Source organism: Leptinotarsa decemlineata, unplaced genomic scaffold (genome assembly GCF_025532065.1).
Source record: "Leptinotarsa decemlineata unplaced genomic scaffold, Ldec_3_MD MMD2_tig00000882_RagTag_RagTag, whole genome shotgun sequence".
In the NCBI taxonomy this organism is placed as follows: Eukaryota; Metazoa; Arthropoda; class Insecta; order Coleoptera; family Chrysomelidae; genus Leptinotarsa; species Leptinotarsa decemlineata.
The window spans coordinates 1621079-1642613 of NW_027412556.1; the positions used below are offsets into that span (position 1 = coordinate 1621079).

General features: G+C 36.4%; 2 protein-coding genes across 3 annotated transcripts in view; one reads left to right on the plus strand and one right to left on the minus strand.

Annotated features, from left to right (window-relative positions):
- LOC111508294 (Kainate-type ionotropic glutamate receptor subunit 1D) overlaps window positions 1–21535 on the minus strand; it is a 74505-nt gene that overhangs the window by 9488 nt on the left and 43482 nt on the right. Inside the window, 7 exon segments of the mRNA XM_074174766.1 lie at window positions 676–907; window positions 2502–2700; window positions 6765–6902; window positions 8010–8189; window positions 13128–13242; window positions 13245–13377; window positions 17078–17296. Of these exon segments, the coding sequence (XP_074030867.1) occupies window positions 676–907; window positions 2502–2700; window positions 6765–6902; window positions 8010–8189; window positions 13128–13242; window positions 13245–13377; window positions 17078–17296 (1216 nt within the window).
- On the plus strand, window positions 11240–12678 carry LOC141482117 (uncharacterized). 2 transcript variants are annotated; one of them, XR_012465353.1, is made up of 3 exons: window positions 11240–11676; window positions 11734–11955; window positions 12013–12678. XR_012465353.1 is itself a non-coding variant. In XM_074174768.1 (2 exons), the coding sequence occupies exons 1-2, from the start codon at window positions 11506–11508 to the stop codon at window positions 12055–12057; spliced, it is 495 nt and encodes a 164-aa protein (XP_074030869.1). In that variant the 5' UTR covers window positions 11240–11505; the 3' UTR covers window positions 12058–12678. The 2 variants fall into 2 exon arrangements, 1 of the variants encoding a protein (XP_074030869.1); XM_074174768.1 differs by having other exon boundaries at window positions 11240–11955.

Genomic DNA, 21535 nt, shown 5'->3' on the forward strand with positions numbered 1-21535 from the left:
GCAGTATCAGGCAGTGTTATTCCAATCTACTCTTGATCTCATCAGCGGCACCCGGCTGGATCATGAACACAACATTTGAACTTGAATTTGAGGAAAAAACATCTATGATGTAGAACAGGCCCAAGATGGAAAGCTTGGAGATTGTGGTCCAAGAAACAAACGCCCTGTTTCGCTGTTAGTCTTTAGTTTCATCTATAGAAAGGTAAAAAGCGTTTCATTTCGGATGTGTGTCATCGGAATGGAAGTCGTGCCCATCAGTGAGTTGAGGACCGCTCCGGAGGAGCGGGGGTGGATGGACGAGATAAGATGTGGGGAAGATCTCAACTCAGGGCACTCAACACGGGAGGGAGCATGGGGGGCCTCATTAATCGCAGTATGTAGTTGTGCTGTTGCCAGCGCTCTAACATTACTAATATCTGAGGAAAATAGGAAGTTTTATTTCTCAATTTTCATAATCGATTTCAAAGTTCTGCTGAGAAACATTGTCTTCTATTATAACTAGAGATTTATCTCGTCAAAGAAAATTGAATGGAACCACTGAGGAGTTCATAGAATATTAACACTATAAAAAAGCATACGTTACTAATCGTACTTCTCAGTAAGATCTTTTTTATGCAATTAGCTAGCTATAAAATTCAATAGAAACATGTATCGTGTAAATAAAATAAATCTCACTTGGTGGCATCGCAATTCCATATCCTTTAGAGTCGAGCATGCCGCCCACTTGAGTGAGCTCGCAGTTTCTTTCTATGACATATTCGATCGAAGTGGACTCCATGAGGAACGCGTAGCTGCCCTTCCCCTTCACCACTTGTTCCACCCCTTCCTGGTTGCTCGATGTAAAAACAGGGGGCCTCTGAGACTCCATGAACGCCCACATCCGTTGATATGTTGAAAAATTGGAGTCCTGAAAATGAAAGATGGTTTGGGACCTGAGATGGGACCACAAAAATATATATATAAGGTGTCAATTTGAAAACGTACCACTTTCTATAGCTCGACACCTATAAACTCCGGACTTATTTCATAAAGAAACACTTTGTGGTCTATTTCTCAATTACATAACATCAGAACTGTGGCCGGGGTGAAAACAACTCCTGAAAGTTTGGGAAATGGTCGTTTAGCTACTTCTTCAAAAATACCTGACCTTTCTCCTCAGTACTTTCGGAGAAATTGGGTAAAACTGTGAAGATATTTCAGTATAAAGTTCTTTGAAATAGATCATGAAAATTCAATAAAGAGCAACTACCCTATTATATCCAGGAGGAGAAAATTGGAAGATCTAACGCTACTTTCCTTCAATGATGAGGTCATTCCATTTAGGTGGAATATCTTGACATATTGATAAAAAATTCACCTGGAACACTCACTTGGAAAAAGTTTTACACGTAGCCAGACTGTCCCTATGGACATGTCGAAGGATTTGTGGGTTTAGATCCCAAACAAATCCATTAGATTTATGTGATGATTGTCAGACCAATGATTACTTATGATGCAATTTCCTGGTGGCTGGAGGCTTTACAGAAAACAATTTTTCTCAGAGGCAAAGGTTTCATACGCACAGTCGTGCCCCTTTGAAGTTCCCAAGCACACTGCTGTTTGGCCCTGTAATAATAAAAGGTAATACCTCGAAACCGTTCTATAGATGATCTACTCGACTGATTTCAGCTTGGATGAACAAGAATTATCTGCAAGAATAATCTCGTGACATATACAGTGTGAATCTCCTAAATTGAAATAAACCAAAATGAACTGATGACACTTCTATACCTAGTACTAGGAATGAAGAAAGAATCAGTTATCAGTTTGAAAATTCATCAAAGCATATTGGTATTAAACGAGATATAATAGCTGTGAATCTGAATGCTATTCTTTTGAGAATTGAATTGAGGAATGTCCTTCTTGAAAAAGTAATTTTTAATGTTGAACAATTTTACGTCACTATTAGGAAACTGACTATTGCTCGTATGATTTTTTGGTTTGTTTTGCAATTTCACAGTATTTTAACGATTTATTTGTGAATACTTCCTTTCTTTGACTAGTCCAATAAGTTTTATACACGCATTATGTATGTATGACGTCTTGCTTGATTTTTTATTGATGAATAAATTCTACTATTATTATTAAAGTATTTCTTCAAAATAGATCTAGAAATAATCTTCCCAAATATAAGTAAGTTATTGAGAGACACCGTGTATAATCCTCAGTAAGAGTCCTTTAGAAACGGTTACTTTCCGTATTTTTGTATCTGTATTTTCAGCATTTCTACTCCTTCATTATTGAAGTTTTTCGTTAACAGTTAAAAGAAACCAATTATCCTTAATGAAAAACGGGTCAGCTACCCATCTACCAAAACCTTCCACCCTTATCTTCCAGTAAAAAAGACATTAAGAATGATTATATGTTAACTCGAAAATGCCGGTCCAAAAACTTCACAGCCTTTCCCGTCGTTCTGACGGCCATTAACATACTTTTTAACTCTGTTAACAGAGCATACTCACCCGAAAGAAGGCGGCAGTCGAACCACCTCTTAGCGCTCCATATTTAATTTTTGTTTGTTTTGCCAAGTCTTCGGCCGTTTCTATGGGCGAATCCATTCTTTCCACGGTGAGAAACGCTGCCAAGTTGGCCGTATATGACGATATCATTATCAGCGTGAAAAACCACCACATTCCTGCCACCATTCTAGTTGAAACCGCCCTGGAAATGATTTAGTATTATTTCCTCAGCTGGGATGTATATCTGGGAGGGTTTCGATAGTACGAAAGATTGTACGTGCTTAGATTGGCTCTCAAGGGGATTTACTGTAAAGTAGCGTTTGAGTTTCATTTAACGATTTATCAGATTTATGAAATTATGTGACTGCAAGCTTTGTCGTCGGGAAACATATTATCAAAGTAAAGGGTGTGTTTTTCACATTCAGTGAAAAATATGGGGTTCACAAAATGGACCGTATTCAAATTACTCATTGTGAGAATTTCACTGAACACTACGGAATCGCAACACGTGTTTCATAATTAAAAAGTTTCCTGAAGCATGTGCATTTTGATAATAGTACAACACAGGTATCTTTCAATTCCTCGACTAGAAATAGAGAATGAATGAAAACGCCTTTGGTGTCTTGTTAGGCTCAAATTCAAGATTTGAAAAACACATAAAAAACTGATTTAACGAGCATATTCTTCTAGAAAAATGATATATGGAAACATACATTTTCTTCCCACCTCAATACAGTTAGTTTATGTGAGGACCTTGGTTCTTTTCTCATTCAATTATTCAGATATCTTATATCACCCGAATCTAACCACAAATTATTAACACAAAATCTAGAAAGTACAGAACTCTTGTTTTCGACTATTACATGGAATAAGGAGGGACCAAAGGATTTCACATAAATTGAAAGAAACGAGATCCATGCACAACTTGAACATTAGGTTCAAGGGAACATTAACTCCCCCTTTATTAGATTTATATAATAATATCCCTTCTGAATTGGAAAAATTGAGCCAAAGTCGTTTCAAAGAAGCATTTAAGACATTACTGTTAAGACATTACTGAGATGAATTTTATTAACTACCATATGTGCATATATCCATAATTGAAGTTGAATAACATTAAAGTATCTAAGAACAATTCGTTCAGACCAGTCTTAACACCCTACACAGTAGGTTAATGGACTGACACCTATCAGAAAACAACTACTCCCTTGACTTTATGTGAAAGTTTTCTTTCCTTATACGAGGAATTGGGCAAATTTCGGATATGCAGTTGGTTAACTCGTTCACAGGCAGATGGGGCGACGACAAACCTGTTGTTTATTGTATGCTTCAGCTTAGTTCGAGGAATGATACTCTGACGGAATTCGATTTTCAATCATCGGAAATCATCGACTTTATGTTGATGATATACACTACCTTGCACTGACGAGTGGCCAGAAGGCCCGAAACCTGTCTGCAAGTGTGTTCCATTAATTGAAAATCTATTGCGGCAGTTGTATCGCCAACAGCATATGCAGATGAGATGAAAAATGCGTATAATTTTTTTATTGAAAATGATAAAGACCATTATTATTATTATTATAAAATGATCTGTGTTTCAGTTGGTGGATTTCAATGATGGGTGTTTATGTTTCACTTGAGGGTGAGTGTATTCCAACAGGGACTTCCGAAGTTTGACTACTGATAACGGCCATCTTGTTGAAGCAACATCTGTCAAATTAGTTGTCATTTATTCAGTCTGTTTTGCTTAATCGCCATGGACGGATGTAGCATGAGATCAAAGTATCTGCATTTTTTGAAGACCCTGTATGAGGCAAATAAAAATATGACTCGGAGTGAAGATACTCATAGTATCACTCGACTCAATTTCAAATTTGATCGTTTTAGTGCAAGAGAGTTTAAGATTATCAGCATTTATGAGAGTTCATGTTTGGTAAAAAAAATATCGAAATTAATTTATATCTTCTAAACGGTAATAGATAGGTATAGGAAAATAATATATGAATCTATTGACAAAGTGATAATGAATCATAATATGATATTATATACGGGGTGTTCCATTTGAAAAATCAAAGAAGTCGCTACTTTATAGTAGAAGCGACAAGACCGCTTCGTCTAAAATATTTTAGGCGTGTAGGTCATATTGACTTATGCATACTGTGGAATTTTCAGGTTGATCTGTTGAATAGTTTGCCAGAAACGGCTAATTAACGCTCATCATGAAAAGCCCATACAGGGTGTAACTGAGTAAGTGTAAAACATTTAAGGAAGTGATTCCTCATCGGAAAAAAAAATAGGATCTTTCATATAAAGAAACTTCATTGGAGCATCCCTTGTTAAGATACAGCCTCTTAAAGGGGGTACATAAATTTGTATAACAATTTTTTTCACAAGCACTGAACAAGTTACAATATTGAAATTAATCTGACGTTTTGTACTATCAAAAAGACACTTAGCCAGAAATTTATTTGGTTTACCCCATGGTTGTAAGGGGTGGATACAATTCAGATACTATAAACATAGAAACCTCATATTAACCAGGTTGGTTGTATGAGTTGACATAGTTTTTGTTTTCAGAGTCTGAGCCGAATACAAAGCAAAACAGAAAGAGAGGAAAACAAAATAATTAAGATAATGATTATAGCATTTACCTGTTATGTCAGGTGATTAACAATTTCATTATAGAAAATTAAAACAATTCATTTATCACTTCAGAATCTGTGCTCAATAGAAAGGTTTTGAAACGTTTTTTGAGGAGACGGTAAGAATTTATGGAGTGAATGTATATTTGTACATCTCTGGAAGTGAATTAAAAACCTTGAGTGATATGTGTGTGAAACATCTCTGTCCCATTGATTTTTTGGTTTTGTTTATTTTGACATATTCGTTACACTTTGTTCTTGTGTCATAGTTATGATCGATTTTGGTAATGTTCGTCTAATTTCATAGAGATATGCAATGATATTATATAAATACAATTTTCTAATGCTCAGTATATTTGTATCACAAAATAATTCTACAGAGGGGTAACTAAAAGGTTTGAAAATCATTATTTTTAATATTCTTTTATGAAGAATGTCTAATTTTCTCAAGTGTGATGGTAAAATACCACTCCAACTGAGAATAGCATAGTGAATTCGCAAATTCCTGATGAGCAACAAATTTGAAACGCTTTTTATTCTCAGGAAAACCAGTATCAAGATAGCAAGATCGAGGAAAGAGAAAAAAAATTTAAAAATCGGCCGATCGGTTTCACCTATTTTGTTTCTGATACTCAAGGTGCATTTGAGTACCCTCCTGATGAGCAATACATTTGAAATACTTTTCATTCCAAAGAAAAGCAGTTTCAAGGTAGCAAGAATGAGGAAACTGAAAAAAAAATGAAAATCGGCCGATCGGTTTCAACTATTTTGTTGCTGTTACTCAAGGTGTATTTAAGTTTACTCTTGGTGAGCAACAAATTTAGAACATCTTTAATTCCAAGAAAAAAACAGTTTCAAAATAGCAAGATCATAAAAATTAATTTTTTTTTCGCTATCTCCAAGGTTTAGCAACTGAATAGCAACTAAATATTCTGTAGAGATCAAAGGGAAAGTATATAATTTATTGAGTTACCTTGCTACTTTGATATCACGATAGCATTATTTGTGATTTCTAGGGATCGGCACGAGCAACAAAATCGTTGTTTTGGCAACTAATTAGCTACAAATTGATGTATCCTTTTTTGAACTTTTGCTGGATTCGCCTTGCTAGCCTGATAGGGCTTCGAAAAATATTACAGAAGTAATAGAGGGACAAAATAGCTTTCAAATGATGTATCACTCGACTCCCCATGCTATTGAAAAAAACACTTCCGTTTTTAACATACAGGGGGGTCAAGTTGTCGAGTTGTCAAGTTTTCGTTGTACTGCCCTGTATACAATAATAACTTCATATACCTACTTCCGAAGCAGGATGTCATCAGTACTACTTTTATACCCATATCTTTCAATAATAATCTGATTAATTGTGTTTCAGAAACTGATCCAGCAAAACTACGACACGCCAACAGATGACGGAACGGAAAACACCGAAACTAACTTACTTTGGGGCAATGTCGGAGCCTTGCTGCATCAGGGACCCGATGGTGAACCACAAGGAATTCATTAGGGTAAACTGGTTCTCCAGAACGATCGGTTCGCTGTCACATGGGTGCGGGTTGTCCCACTCATAGGGGCTGAACCTGCAACCACAGAACAGACTTTCAAGTGTACTTTCTATGCTTACTTGGGTAGGAAGTCGCATCCTTGCTGCATGAGGGAGCCGATGGCGAACCACATACAGTTGAACAGCGTGAACTGGTTCTCTAAGTGGTCGGGGTTCGGATTGCAAGGGTGCGGGTTCTGCCATTCGTACGGGGTGAACCTAGGAAAATTAAACGTGAAATAAGCTGAGGTTTTTTCGTTTAGATTTGTCCGGGGAATTGAACTTATGCAGAGGAATATCTGGAAAGTTGAAGATGGTTTGTAGTTTCTTCTAATGGTGACATATGACCCTCACTAGTAACAAAAACACCCAAACCATAAGCTTCAGACCATCTGTTTTATACTTTGTTGAAATCTGTTCATCATGGAGCAACTGATAATGCGAAACTATATAGGGCGATCCATTCAAAAAAAATGTGACACGATCTGTTTGAGAGGTTCGACCTCAAGAAGTAATGTTGATAATATGGACTTGATGGATATCGATATGTTGTTTATTTTTTGGTTCTTTTATTCAGGTCTGATGTCATCCATTGTCTTTGCCAATACAATAGCTGTAGTACCGTCAGCGTACATGAATAATCTTTCCACTGGGATATTAACAGGGTGGAAAAGAAGGGTGACGCACCTAGGAGAAGTAATAGAGAATGAAACCAAACATGGTGAATACTGGCTGAAGGAAATGGTTGTTAAACTCTATAAGATATGCATGTTTCGTTTTCTGTCCATAGTTGAAACAGGATATAGTTATCGAGAAACTAGGAACATCAAACATATCAGAACTACAGGAAAGAGAATATCGAGAGATGATAAAAATCTAGGAAGGAGTTAGACAGTAGAGCTGAAGTTTGTTTGAAAGATGACAGAAAGATGATTAGAGTGGAATTGAAATCAACTTCTAGGAAATAAAATGTCAAAAACCGTACCTCGGAATATATGGGATAGCTGAGGATTTTCAGTGAGCTAAATGCCAACCATACCAGCAAGAGGCTTTCTTCAATAAAACAGACAAGGAGGATAAAATACTGGTAAAATTGAAAATGTAACGGAAGAGAGCTGAAAAATGATTCTAGCGAAGAGCTGAACAAATCAACTTTGAAGATATTATGAATCAGTATACAGTACAAAGAGTAAAATGAAATGAAAGTTGCTGGCTATGAAGTAAGTCATAGGAACTGACTGGGGTTCCAAAGAGGCTCTTTGAATCCTCATTATGAAATATGTCTTTTTCTAAATGAATTCTTCTGTATGAACAGTCATATCTTACCTTGCCAGGATAAACAACAAAACGGAGACTCCCAAATAGGCTGTTGCCATGTAAATCCAAACATCCAGCGACAACGGCGACAAAAACGAAAACAAATTAGGTGGCTGCTTGATGGGTTTCCTGTAGAGGATGCTTATGCCAAGATTCATAAATGGCATGGTAAAATCTACAGCTTGTTCCCTGCGAACAGAAAGCTCATCAGCATTTAACTATCATCACAAATATAGAGAATTGAAAGCATGGGAAGTACGCGCGGTTTGGGTAACCAAAACCTTGACGCTAGCCATAAAAGCCTACATTCCTATATAATCATGTTATCTGGTTTCACTACGTCCTTCTTCGCATATTGAACATTTAGAAAGGTTGGTTGGTACAACCAACCACATCGCTCAACCGATCGTGATGAAACTTGACATGTATAAGTAATTTTCCATAGAGAAGGCTTTTAGGCTATAATTTTTTCTGTAACTCGCCACTAGATGGCGCTGTAGAACAATTTTTTGAAAGCACTGTTCTATAACGCTGCGCACGCAGTTTGTTGATTCTGATTCTGTCAAAACATTGAAACAGCAGCGATACAGCAACTGAGTACTAGTTACATATATACATGTATTATTACATACATTTTACTCAAATAATCATCAACATAAAAAACCAATTTGAAAATTTTGGATGCCAAACATATCATGAGTTGGGAATGCAAACTTCCACGGCCGGAAATAAGCTTGTGAAAGCTTTTTTCCGGGATTTTTTGCCATGGTCTGCAGGTTTTTATGTCCGATATTTCGCCTACTACTTTGGCAGACATTATCATAGACGACGAGGATAGACTAGACATATTTGCAACACTCTTCGGGACCACCAATGACGCCAACTTGATTGGTGGAACACGCGTCGAAAAGAGTGTTGGAGTTCTGGTGTTTGCAAAGAAGGCTTGTTTTGAATTCTTCCCTACCGGGAGAAGGAAATATTAGGAGCAGATAGTTGATGGTTCACAGATGGATCAAAAACACCTTTCGGTTCTGGTGCAGGAGTTTTCAGTCGCAGACCCCGGACAGATATATCAACTTGCCTAGGAACCTTTGCGACTGTATTTCAAGCGGAAATTTACGTTGCTGAATTGTGTGAGGAGAATCCAACCCCATACACAACTCAATAAAAATCCACGTTATGTGAATTATCATAAACGTTCACTAAGACATTACCCCTTTTCATGGAAGATTTTCTTCGGTGTTATTTTCATTTCCACTTTTTGAATAGCTTCGTAACGTTTGACTTTCCAAAACTGGTAACTTCCCATCTTATACTTAGTATAAACCTAAAAATGCTTTTAGGAGATTGGTTACTGTGAATACCTGACTTATACAGCATCGACTTTTTTTCAGTAATAGAGTTTTGATATGAAATTCACCTATATTTGAACTGATAAAATAATGGAACCCAGTTGCCTTATGAGATTATTCAGCTCCATAATACTTTTATAGCGTCATAAAAAACTTTCTACCCACTCAAGTTATGACAGTAATCAGTTTGATGGATTTTTTACATCATCTTGAAGACAAAGGACCGTAGTAAAGCTTCAGCGTTGTCGTTTGATTGCAGCTATTTGAATATTAACGAGAGAAAGTAGATGAGTTTACCGAAAGAAAACTATTGAACATTATATGAGTGCTTGTTTTTCTGACATTTTTGTTATGAAAACAAATATTTATGAACTGTACGTATAATATACTAGGGAAGGCCTGGACATTATTAACTTCTATATAACTACTTGAGACGGATGTTGTACGATAAGAAATTGGTGTAATTGTTATGAACGAAAAAATGTAAATTAATGCTTTGAAGGATGTCGATAGGTTTTTCTCTACTTTAATTTTGTAATGATCTATCGCATCATAGTATCAAGTTGTGCAAATTATCAATTTTTCATTTTTCACCTAGTTCTATCTATTTTTAACTATAATCTAATAGAAAATATATAATCTAACCTCATATAAAAGATGTGGAGTCAGCTTTTGAAATATATTATAATGATAATGATAGGTTATTATTTTCTTGTTCCTAAAACTCGAATTACACCAAAATGAATTATCCATCAGCTTGGATCATTATATATATGCCAGCACACCAGAAATATTTCTTATCATCTATGGTTTCGATCAGCTTCATCTCGCTAATATGATTCATTCCCTGATTCCCTTCGAATGTTCAGATTACTAGCTAATTTCATTATTATTGTTACGCCCATGGCAAAAATGTGAACGAGTGAATGAACCGCCACTGGCACAATTTCAGTAACGTACCGTGACGTCACACCGATGATCGCTGAATGGTTTCTGTAAGGCAAACGCGATGACAATATCAAATTACGTTTCACAAAAGTGAAATGGGATATTCATGGAATTATTTCTAACAACAGTTTAGATTTTTAGCATGTTTAAACCAGTCGAAGTAAGGGTTTCAGTAGTAGATAGTTCAAAAACAATCATATTACCATCATTTCACTTATCTATGCTAATGCAAGGTTTATTGGATTTGGTTCATTGATTTGATTCCTCATTTACTGAGCTGAAAACTTCGTAGGCTAAAACACAAATGCCTTGAAAAGACATGTGTACAAATTTCACAGCTGTCGGATTATTAGTTTGAGAGATAGAACATTTTGGCTGACGTTACTTTGGTTAGTTTGAAGAAAATGGATTTAAAGGAATTTCGTGTGTTAATAAAGCATTGCTTTTGGCAGAAAAAAAAATTTCTAATTGAAAAAGTGTGCAAATTGAACTATGGGAATTGTCCCAAATGATATGTTTGTCAAACCGGACGTTATCTTAAAACATGAGTTTCAGAACACATACATGAGATTCGTCCTTAGTCTATTACTGCAGCTTATATTGCAACTTCAACTTGTTCTGAACTAGAGCCCGAAGACAACGTTGAATACCGAAAAATTTTTTTCTATCCTCATTCTTTCTTCATTAAAATTATATTCAAAGCTATTTGTTTGTTTCATCATCACAGTATTCTTCATTATGTATCTATCTAATATGTCTGGTGTTTTTCAAAATGGGTTATACTTCTGAGTTCTGAAATATTGGAAGGTATGACATAAAAACTCGTTGTTACAGATTCCTGAATAAAACTTCAATTATAGTTATTTATGTATCAAGGGAATTAGGAGGGCCTTGATTACCGATGGCAAAGTTTGCGTCCCGAGGGCCTCTGGCCGAGGGACAGCAATTGCCTGAGGTTATTAAGGCTCATTAATTCCCGTGGTACATAGATAATTTTATTTCTGACCGATTTCAATAAAATTTTGTTCATTTTTGAAACGGAAAAATGTACCAATTCATTACCTTCCCGGTATATTTGAATCAGGTACCGTTGATTATAGTAGAGTTTTCTTGTTGCTAGGTTGTTGCTATGTTACTTGTTTATAAACAGAACTTTGTTATCAAGCTGTGTTTGCGGTGAAAACGTGTTTTCTACCCCAAATATAATGGAGGATATTTTGAAAAAAGCTGAACAAGCAAGAGAATCATTAATTCCATCGAAAAGTGAAGCCGTATACCAAAAAGAATACAAGATATATCTGGACTGGCTGACACGGAAAAATGTTATGCCAAAAGATGTCACTGAAACTGTATTTCTGGCATATTTTCAAGAACTGGTAAGGAATTTTCTGTTTTTCGGTAGATTTGGTAGTAATTGTGTTTATTCGTTTCAGTCAGAAACGTATAGTCCGAATTCTTTATGGACTAAATGGTCAATGCTAAAATCGATGTTGACTATACATGAGAAACGAGATATCACCAAGTTCAATGAACTACAGGCTTTTTTGAAACGGAAGAGTAAAAGTTATAAGCCGAAAAAGTCTGCTGTTTTATCTCCTAAAGATGTTATCAGATTCCTAAAGGACGCTCCTAATGATATTCATTTATTGCATAAGGTAATTTTTTTCTTATTTTCCTTTTTGTGTGTATTTATTTCCTTTTTTTTGTTATAGGTTGTTTTGATTATGGGTTATTTTGGAGGATGCAGAAGTCAGTAACTTTTGAATATGAAGATATCGGATATAGAAGACCGGGATTCCGTTATGGTAGTGAACGTACCGGAAAGTAAAACTGGTGTATCGAAGAAATTTACAGTTGTGGATGAAAAAGAGTTCTCCGCTTTGCCTTTATTAAGACTTTATATGTCTTTGCGTCCTAAAGGTATTGAACGATTTTTTTTGAGCTTCCGACAAAATAAATGTACATCTCAGCCAATTGGAAAAAACATGTTTGGGAAAATCCCCAGCAAAATCGCAATGTATTTAGGATTGCCAAACTCATCTTCCTATACGGGACATTGCCTTCGTCGCACTTCTGCTACTGCTCTAGCCAATGCAGGAGCAACTATGACTAACTTAAAAAGACACGGAGGTTGGAAAAGTTCCATGGTGGCGGAGGGGTATTTGGAGGATAGCATCGAATTGAGAAATAAAACGGCGCGTATGTTATCTACTTTGTCATCAGAAGAGGCAGGTACCTCGACTGTAGTGAACAGAAGCTCCAGCCATACAAAAGAAGAAATTGTTTCCAGTGGCGGAAGTAATTTTCAGGAAACATTTCAAAATTGTACATTTATTATTTGTAATGACGTGAATAAATAAAATATGGTTCAGTTTTCATTTCTATTTATTTTTACTTGTGAAAGGTAGAGGGAATTATAAAATCTATAATGTCCCAGGGAGTTATGACCCTCTTTATTGATAGCGTAACTATGACGATATAAGCTTATAATATACCGGTCAGAAATAAATATCAAAACGTTGGCAAGAAAGCAATTGTTTTTCTAAGGAAAATTGATCCTATTACCACACAACCGTTTTGGAAATGAGTCACTGGATCACTAGAGTAGTTTATTAATGAGCCCACTTAGCCCTCAAGGCTGCAGCGTTTTTCTGAGACTTGGAAGTGATGAACAAGATGGAGAAGTTCCATATTTTTCAAACAGAAAATGTTTTGAATATAGTTTCCGCAATAATTTTAAATCTGATAGAACAATTTCATCACTTGTGATTTCCGAATCACTTCTTGATGTCATTTTCAACAACAGCCAAATATCTACCCCTACTACCTGTCGTAAGTGATAGTCAAATCAGCGATGGCGAGGTCTGCTCTCTGGTCCAACAACTCCCTGATGAGTCCGTCCCACTCCTTTGTCTCTCTATTAAGCGAGCCGTATCGACCATCGGTACAAGCCTGATCGTGTAATTGAATCCCAGCACTCTGGATATTTCGTGGATCAAATCGACTGCGTATCCCTCAAACTGCGCGTTGCCGGTTAGTTTCTCGCTCGCCTCTTTCCGCATCACGTAGGGGGAGCTCTGAAAATTGAATACGATGTTGAAGGAGGCTATGGCCGTAAAAACATTGAACAAGAGCTGCGGGACGATTTTTGTTGTAGGCACGGAGAACAAAAGAACGGTTGATTCGAGAACGAAAAATGTCGCGCGGGTGGAATATTTTTTATTGTTCCCATTCAAGGAAACCCCAGAGGCAACGATATACCACAAATTTTCTTCCACGATGAACAGGGTGGCCAAAGGAAAACGATATAAAGCGCTTAGTAGAACCTGTGTTGAAATTTTTGAAAATAGCTGGGTCTTGTTGAATTTCAATGAAGGAGGACACACTATTTCGGCATTTTCGACTTCACCCCCCAGCCACAAGCAAATAACTCTGAAACTTTAACATTAAAGGGGAGGCCCAATAAGATATCGGTGTTTCTCTGAAAATGATTCAGCGTTGTTGTTTTCTTATTTCAAAAAAGAACTTGGAGGAATTGAAAGATCTGATTTTTTTAGGGACAAAACACAAGCATTACAGAAAAATCCTGAAGGAGCTCTAAGAGCGGTGCCTGTGCTGAAGTAGCGGATCACATTGGAATTGAATCGCTAGAGATTAAATCCATTTGGAAATACTTTCCCGGAAAGTTTATTCCACATAATCGCAGTTCTACAAATGGAAGAGTTTTCGAACACTGGAGTTCGAGGTGTACTGAGTTGGACCTCAAAACGATGAGCAGCCACAGTCCGTCGCGTATTTATGATATGTACCGCTCTTGGTGGAATCAAATGTGCCACTTGAACACTTCCCGTGGGAGTATCTATAGAAGCGGGACAAATTCCCAACCTTTCTTCGATGTTCCAGACTAAACAGGTTGCAAGAAATGTTCGCGTCTCCAATCAGTTGGATGGTTCTTTTCTGGAAGGAATCCAGCAATCTCAGGGTATGTTTGGGGACAGAGCTCCATACATGAGAACCAGCTCCAGCTCCAAAGAAGCTCTGATTTGAGCTTCTTTGGAGCTGAGCTGAGATGTGTACAGTTTTCTGGTTCGGAACAGTGTTCCAAGCTCCCTTTGCAATTCCAACAACATGATTGTGCCAAGATACAGGGCTATTCAAATTCGTTTCTGTACACGGGGATCTCGTAAACGATAAGAGAAAGAGTGTCGGTTAAATTATAGCAAATTTACGTATTTTAGAGACCTATTCAATCATGTAAAGAAATCGAATATAGCTCTTTTTGTTCTGAAGATATACAGGAAAAACCAAAAAAATCCCAAATTATTTTTTTGCCTATATCTTCTTTATTTGCAGACATATTGAAAATCTGTCAACCGATCCTTCAATCTGGGCCTCTTCCCAGAGTTTTTAAAAATTTCCATTGTAGTCCCAATTCATAAAGGTGGGAACAGTAGCGACCCATCGAGCTTTAGGCCTATAACTCTAATTCCCACCCTGGCCAAAATAATCGAGAAATTGGTGCAGGAAAGGTTGCTAAGGTTTTTATGCCGAAACAACATAATAAGCGAGGATCAATTCGGATTTCAAAAACGCAAGAATACGAATGATGCCATATTGGCGCTAATGACCAAAGTCTACAAACGAATTAATGAAGGGCAATCAACCGCGGCAGTATTTCGCGACCTAACCAAGGCCTTTGATTGCGTTAATCACCAAATTCTGTTAGACAAACTTGATTATTATGGTTTCAGAGGAATTAGCCTGCAGTGGTTTAGATCTTACCTGGAGAATCGTAGCTTGGATGAATTTTTTTATAGCCAAATTATCTGAATGAACTCATTATCCATATCTGTCATTGCTGAGGTTCAATTATGTGAATATGTATGTATGGATGGGTGTATATATATATATATATATATATATATATATAATATATATATATATATATATATATATATGTACCATTATTTACTCTAATTTGATCAGATCCTGTGTTTATACATCTGTAAGTGTTATTTTAACTATATTTTAACATACATCCATGTACGACAACTGACTTTGTCAACAAGAATTGTATTCTTTCGACAATAAAGCATATTCTGATTCTGATTCAGTTTCCTATTGGCACTTGATGTGGGCTCTCAGAATATATCCATGAATCTTCTATACAGGGTGTCATCTGACTTGGGCCACCCCCATCTTTGAATTTTTAAATGCGGACCTTAATTTTTTGTTGTAGTTTTTGTATGGTAGACGTTCACTTCATACTGAGAAATTAAATTCAATTTTATATTTCGGGATTTTTTGATAATATTCGATTATAATTGGGTGAAATATTCCCTTTTAAATTACGGCCCTGGAAATTGGTATTACGAGTTTGTCCAAACTATCATCAAAATATCAACTTTTCATGAATTGATGTACTTAATTTCAATTAAGGCTATGTTTTGGACCATATTTAGCACAATTTATTTTTTTATCTCGAAAACAGATAGAGATAGGTAGGTATAGGACATTATCAACAAAAAAGTATTAAATTACTAGAGCGATTCTAAAAATGTATGATTATACGGGGTGTTCCATTAAAAAAATAATTGCTAGGACTTTTTTCAAAGAAGTGGCACCGCCGCAATGCTGAAAATATTTTAGATCGATACAACAGGTAAGGAAGTGTGAGAAGTGAAATTTTCAGAAAAATCATGCTTTGCGTTTTCCAGAAACGTCTAACCTACCATCGACCGTGAGTCACGCTGTATACGTCAAAAATGTCAAATGAAAATATAGGTTGTTTCAAAAGTTTCGTCCGTTTTATCACTCTACTATAATAATATCTCAGTGAATGACGTCACTTAGCCAATCGAGCATCATAGCTGCTTCAAAATTCATTTCCAAGATTTGATATACACGTACATACATACAAACCAGTTGAATAAAAGCTTGTGATATTCATAATGTAAGCTGAAACTTCGCAAATCTGAATAAATAAAACTAATAGAGATAGTTGACTAAACTGATAATCTCATCACTTCAGCAAACGATTTCCGTCGGATTTCCAACGAACGAGAATCGAGTCAGAGCAAACAAGAGTTTGAAGCTTTCGAAATCAAGCTAATTTTATGCAAGAGTATGCATGCAAATTGGGAGAAGGCCTTGCAGACTTGTTTATGTTGTGAGTCATAGCGAAAAAAGCGTTTTTATTTCCCTCGGGAAATCTCTTGATTGTGGATTGCACTGAATAAATGAAGACCCCATTTGGGATGGATTTTCTTGTTTGCAAAGTGCTGAAGTTGAGATCGATTATAATTTTCACGTAGAACTTCACATTTTGAAAAGATTGATGAAAAGCTGGTCACCCTGAATGACTCTTTTGATATTGAGACTGTGAAAAAATTGTGAAACACGTCAAATTCAGTATTCAAAGAACATGTTTTTATATGAAAATCAATACATTGTCAGCCACTTCTTTTCCATAACGACCTATACGTTAAAAATGTCAAATGAAAATATTGGTCTCAAAAGTTTTGTCCATTTTTATGAGCCAACTTTGAACCACAATATTTCAGTTACTACTCATTTAAATTTATCGAAATGAGCACTCTTTGAAATTTTGCAGTTTGAGTTCTACTCAAACCAAAACATTTTCAATAAAAAATAATCTCGGCATTGTCTCGGCATTGTCAGTTCAGTTACAATATTTATACTGAATCAAATCTCCATGTACACACTACAGACGAGTTACATCTTCTACAGCTCTTTATAGTATTTGTTGTTGCTTACCAGAAGTGTTGTAACAATGAAGGTCTTATTTTGGATTATCTCCACGATTTGCGTGTAAGCTTCACCGTAGGTCCTAGTGAAATTGACCCCTTCTGTCGAATTCCAAGTGCCGATTTTCTTGAGCCCTTCGCGACTCAACTCGATGATCTCCAGGACGAAGTCGCTCCTGAAACCTTGATGGTCAAATTTGATAACACCTGTTAAGCCCTTCATCTCCACCTGAAACAATACGATGACGGAAGGTTATCATTTTTCCGAAATATCATGTACAATTATTGCGTTCAATAATCATCAACAAAGAAATATACTAGTTTGTTGGCTGAACAGTCTCGGGTCTAAAACATAGATGTCGCTAGTCTTATTGCATTCACCACTAACGTATTCCAAAAACACTTTATTGTGAGATTTTCACTAAATTGTTTTACAAAAACGCAACACGTGTTTCGCCATACAATGGCTTCATCTGGCGTGTCTTTCAACTAATTCTACACATTCCATACTAAATATATATATAGTTTATGGAGTACCTGAAATCAAAGTACCTGTAAACGAAGTACCTGGATTTTAAGTAGCTAATATTTTACCTGAGTTTCTAACGAATTAAATTACCTGCACTTATGTACCATTTTCACATTTGAAAAAATATATTCAGTAACGGAGAGTTATTGAGTTCTAATTGATCATTCAGTAAATTACCCGAATTCCTGAATCTATTGATTTCTAAACATTCTAGAAGATTAAGTTTCAAACTCTTTTCTTCTAAATGTAACACCTCGTACTCATGATTGAACTCATGTTCTTCTGCTAAAAGATGGTTTGCAAATGCGGAATTGGTCTTTCTATTTACAAAACTACTCATATGTTCTTTAATTCGTTGGAAAAATGTTCTTCCTGTTTGGCCAATATACAGTATTGGATAAGAGCCACAAGTCAGCTTATATACTCCTGATCTATCCGACACCAAAGTTTTGTCCACATTTTCAGTTACTACTAACTTCAAAAAGAAAACAGTTAACATTTCTTGATATTCTATTCATGAGTTTATTGTGCTAAGAGTGATATTACTTTTGCTATTTTCAAAACAATATATCAAAAACAATTCCCTCACTTGAGCTGAGAAAAGTCAAGTTCTTTGAAGAGCCAAGGTCCTCCATATTCTTGAAAATAACCTGGTGCATTGGCACATCCTCATGAAGAAAACTGATCTCTAGCAGGTAATGTTTTCGTTGAATGGGTTTCATATCGCTATCGAAGTTCTATCCATTCCTTCCAGTGCCGAACTACAAGCTAAGTTCATCGTCCGCTCGAGTAGCTGCCTTGAAGAAAAATTCTTCGACCTCTACTCGTCCATGGTTACGAGCTATGCAGGGGAGACGATCCAAACTCCTAATTACTCAACAGGCTCCACTTGAAACCATTCTGTCATGTAGACACTCCAAAATCAAAAGTCCGCAGCCTTAATGTTGTCGGGGAAATACAACCGTGAAACGGACGATTTTTAAATCAAGTTGCTATAGCTCCCCTCGAGTCCACTTTACTATCTCCCCATCTATGGTCGCTTTGGTGGATAGTCTGCTTGATGCCCTCGACAGAAGAAAAGTAGATCCGCAAGCTTATGCAGACGAACTTGTCATCTTGGCAAGGTCCACGTCGAGAAGAGTAGCTTGTAATATCCTCCAAAGCATGTTGGACGTTGTTCACAGTTGTTGCCTGAGGGAGCAAATGTCTGTCAACCCCAGCAAAACTGTGATAATCCCCTTCACCAGGAGAAGGAAATTGGACGATCTAACGCCACTTTCCCTCAATGGTGAGGTCATTCCATTTCGAACGGAGATGAAACATCTTGCCATTGTCCTTGATAAAAGACTCACCTGGAACGCTCACTTGGAAAAAGTTTTACACAAAGCCATACATTTTCTGTGTACATGCCGAAGGATTTGTGGTAAAACTTGGGGTTTAGGTCGCAAACAAATCCATTGGATTTATGTGATGATTGTCAGACCAATGATCACTTATGGTGCAATTGCCTGGTGGCCGAAGGCTTTACAGAAAACGGCTCAGGCGAAGCTCTCTAGCTTACAGAGACAAGCTTCTCTGGCCATCAGTGGTGCCATCAGTACCACACCGTCAGCGGCCATGGATATCCTTCTAGATCTACCTCGGCAGAGCCGTACTCTTACCATCTGAGCTGAAAGACCACTCACCATACAAACAAATCGGCTTCGTTGAGAAGCTGTGTTTATTTGGTCGAGTGTGAATGGGTGTGAGTCACAATAAACTCTTGCGGGTTGCGGTGGAGGGTCGAATATACCCACTCACTTAAGATCTAACCCAACCACTTCATTACTCCAAAAGAGTATGATCCCAACGGCAACATTATTTGTGACAGCAACTTTGTTTTTTTTCGAGAGTTCTGATGACCAGATCTATCGGAGTTTGCCGCGTCATTACTTCTTAGGAATGATGTTGTTCACACCGGAAGGGTACGTTTTTCCAGCATCCAGATAGTGCAAAATATTTCAATCCTCTTCGTCATCCCGGAATATCAAAAGTCTTTTCTTGATGCACCCTGTTTGTATTCCAAGTAATTTTGTTCGTTTTGCGGAATTAGTGCGTGAAATTATAACTATACTATACTATATATAATCAAGCAATAAATTGAAACTGAACAAGGGACCTTACACAAATATTATCCTACTTATCCAAAAACTCCATAAGCAACAACATTATTGGTTTTTTGTTTCACATTTTATCTGCCTTCAACCATCATCCCATAAAAGGAATTTATTTCGATTGGAATTTTCTTTTCCAACAGCTCTCCCAGATAATACCACCTTCGAGAATATATGGCTGGCTGGAACCAATCCTGATTATCTGTTAATATCATCTCTTGCTCGTAGAAAGCCCGCCAGATTTGTGGAAAGCTGGTTGTAAATTTGAGGATAATGAACAGAAGAAAAGGAAATATGTATTTTTCACGCTCGAAACTCGGGAGGAGATTACGTCGATTTCTCCAGTGATTTCTGAGTGATTTGTTGATATCTTCAAAAACTAATTATTATATATCGTAAATATATGGTTGATTTTTGATTCATGCTGATTTATGTCTATTCGTTAAAAATTATTTAGAGAGGAATAGAGAATGAAATTGATGGTTAGGATAATGGGGAATGAGGAATGAAAACTGTCTGTTTCCAGCAATTTATTTAATTCCATAACGGTTGTTTGAACTACGAATTGAATAGAAAAAATTATTTTCGTATGAAAATAGTAGTTTTGAAAGTACCTTTCTTTTTATGCAGTTCAATGCTCATGTGGAATTAGTTATTTCGGAAGGGTTTTTTCTTTCAGTTTGTATATGAAAGTAACTTCTGTGCATAATCTATACTCTTTATGGAGGATTAATTTTGAACTTAATTATGAATATAGAAGTGAATGCTAAACAGTTTTTTCCAAAAACATATGACACATTAAAAATAAAAACACTTATAAAAATTCATTGATTTCTTTCAGGCGATAAAAACAACTTGTTAAGAGAAACTATCGTCATTAATTAACGAAATTTATCTAAAGGGAATATTTCCTGATGGTTTTTGAAATTTATAAAGTGATACCTTTTTTGAAAGATGTTGTAAATCTCCACCTGATAATTACCGCCCATTTAGCAGAATATCTATAACTGGTGTAGTAATTGAGATACTTTTGAAAAATCTTTTTCATTCTTACTTCGAAAAACGGTTCTACTCCAACAGTTTTCTGAGTAATAGGTCTACTACTTAAGCAGTCTACAATCTAGTGTCCAACGTAGTCGAAGGTATTGATAAGGGAAATAACTCTTCTTTGACTCTATGTGACTTTACAAAGGCTTTTGATTGTGTATCGCATACTACTTTGATTGATTGATTGAGTTACTATGGTGTCCGGGCCGTAGCACTCAAGTTCGTCCAGACTTATCTCACGGATAGGTATCAATATGTTGAAGTGAACAACATAAAGTCAGACCTGAAAGAAATGAACCATGACGTTCCTCAGGGCTCCGTTTGAGGACCACTATTATTCTGGATGTATATTAATGTTCTATGCAGTTTTATAAAACCAGCAAGATGTACTTTGTTTGCAGATGATACCACTTCATTATGTTCTAGCAAAGACTCAATCAGCTTAAAAGTAATGACGCGAGATAGCGAAACATTAGCACATAATTGGTTTGCTGCTAATACGCTGACTTTGAATGGAAATAAAGCTCAAAATATAATTGTATCTACCAAGCCAAATTCATCCAACAAAAAGTATGAATTTTCTAGGATCCGTTAATGATGAAGGATTGAGCTGGTCTGATCATATTGAAGCTGTGACTAGCAAACTTTCTACTGTTTTGTTTGTTCTTAGACGATTGAATACTGTGGTCAACTTTGCATTATGCCACTTCCAACATTATATATCTATGAAGTTTCACTA

What these genes read in the sequence shown, in the direction of transcription:
- LOC141482117 (XM_074174768.1), top strand. Translation starts at nt 11,506, where the DNA reads ATGGAGGATATTTTGAAAAAAGCTGAACAAGCAAGAGAATCATTAATT. An exon ending in ATATTCATTTATTGCATAAG is followed by an intron (nt 11,956 to 12,012) that starts GTAATTTTTTTC and finishes TTTTTGTTATAG; the next exon opens with GTTGTTTTGATTATGGGTTA.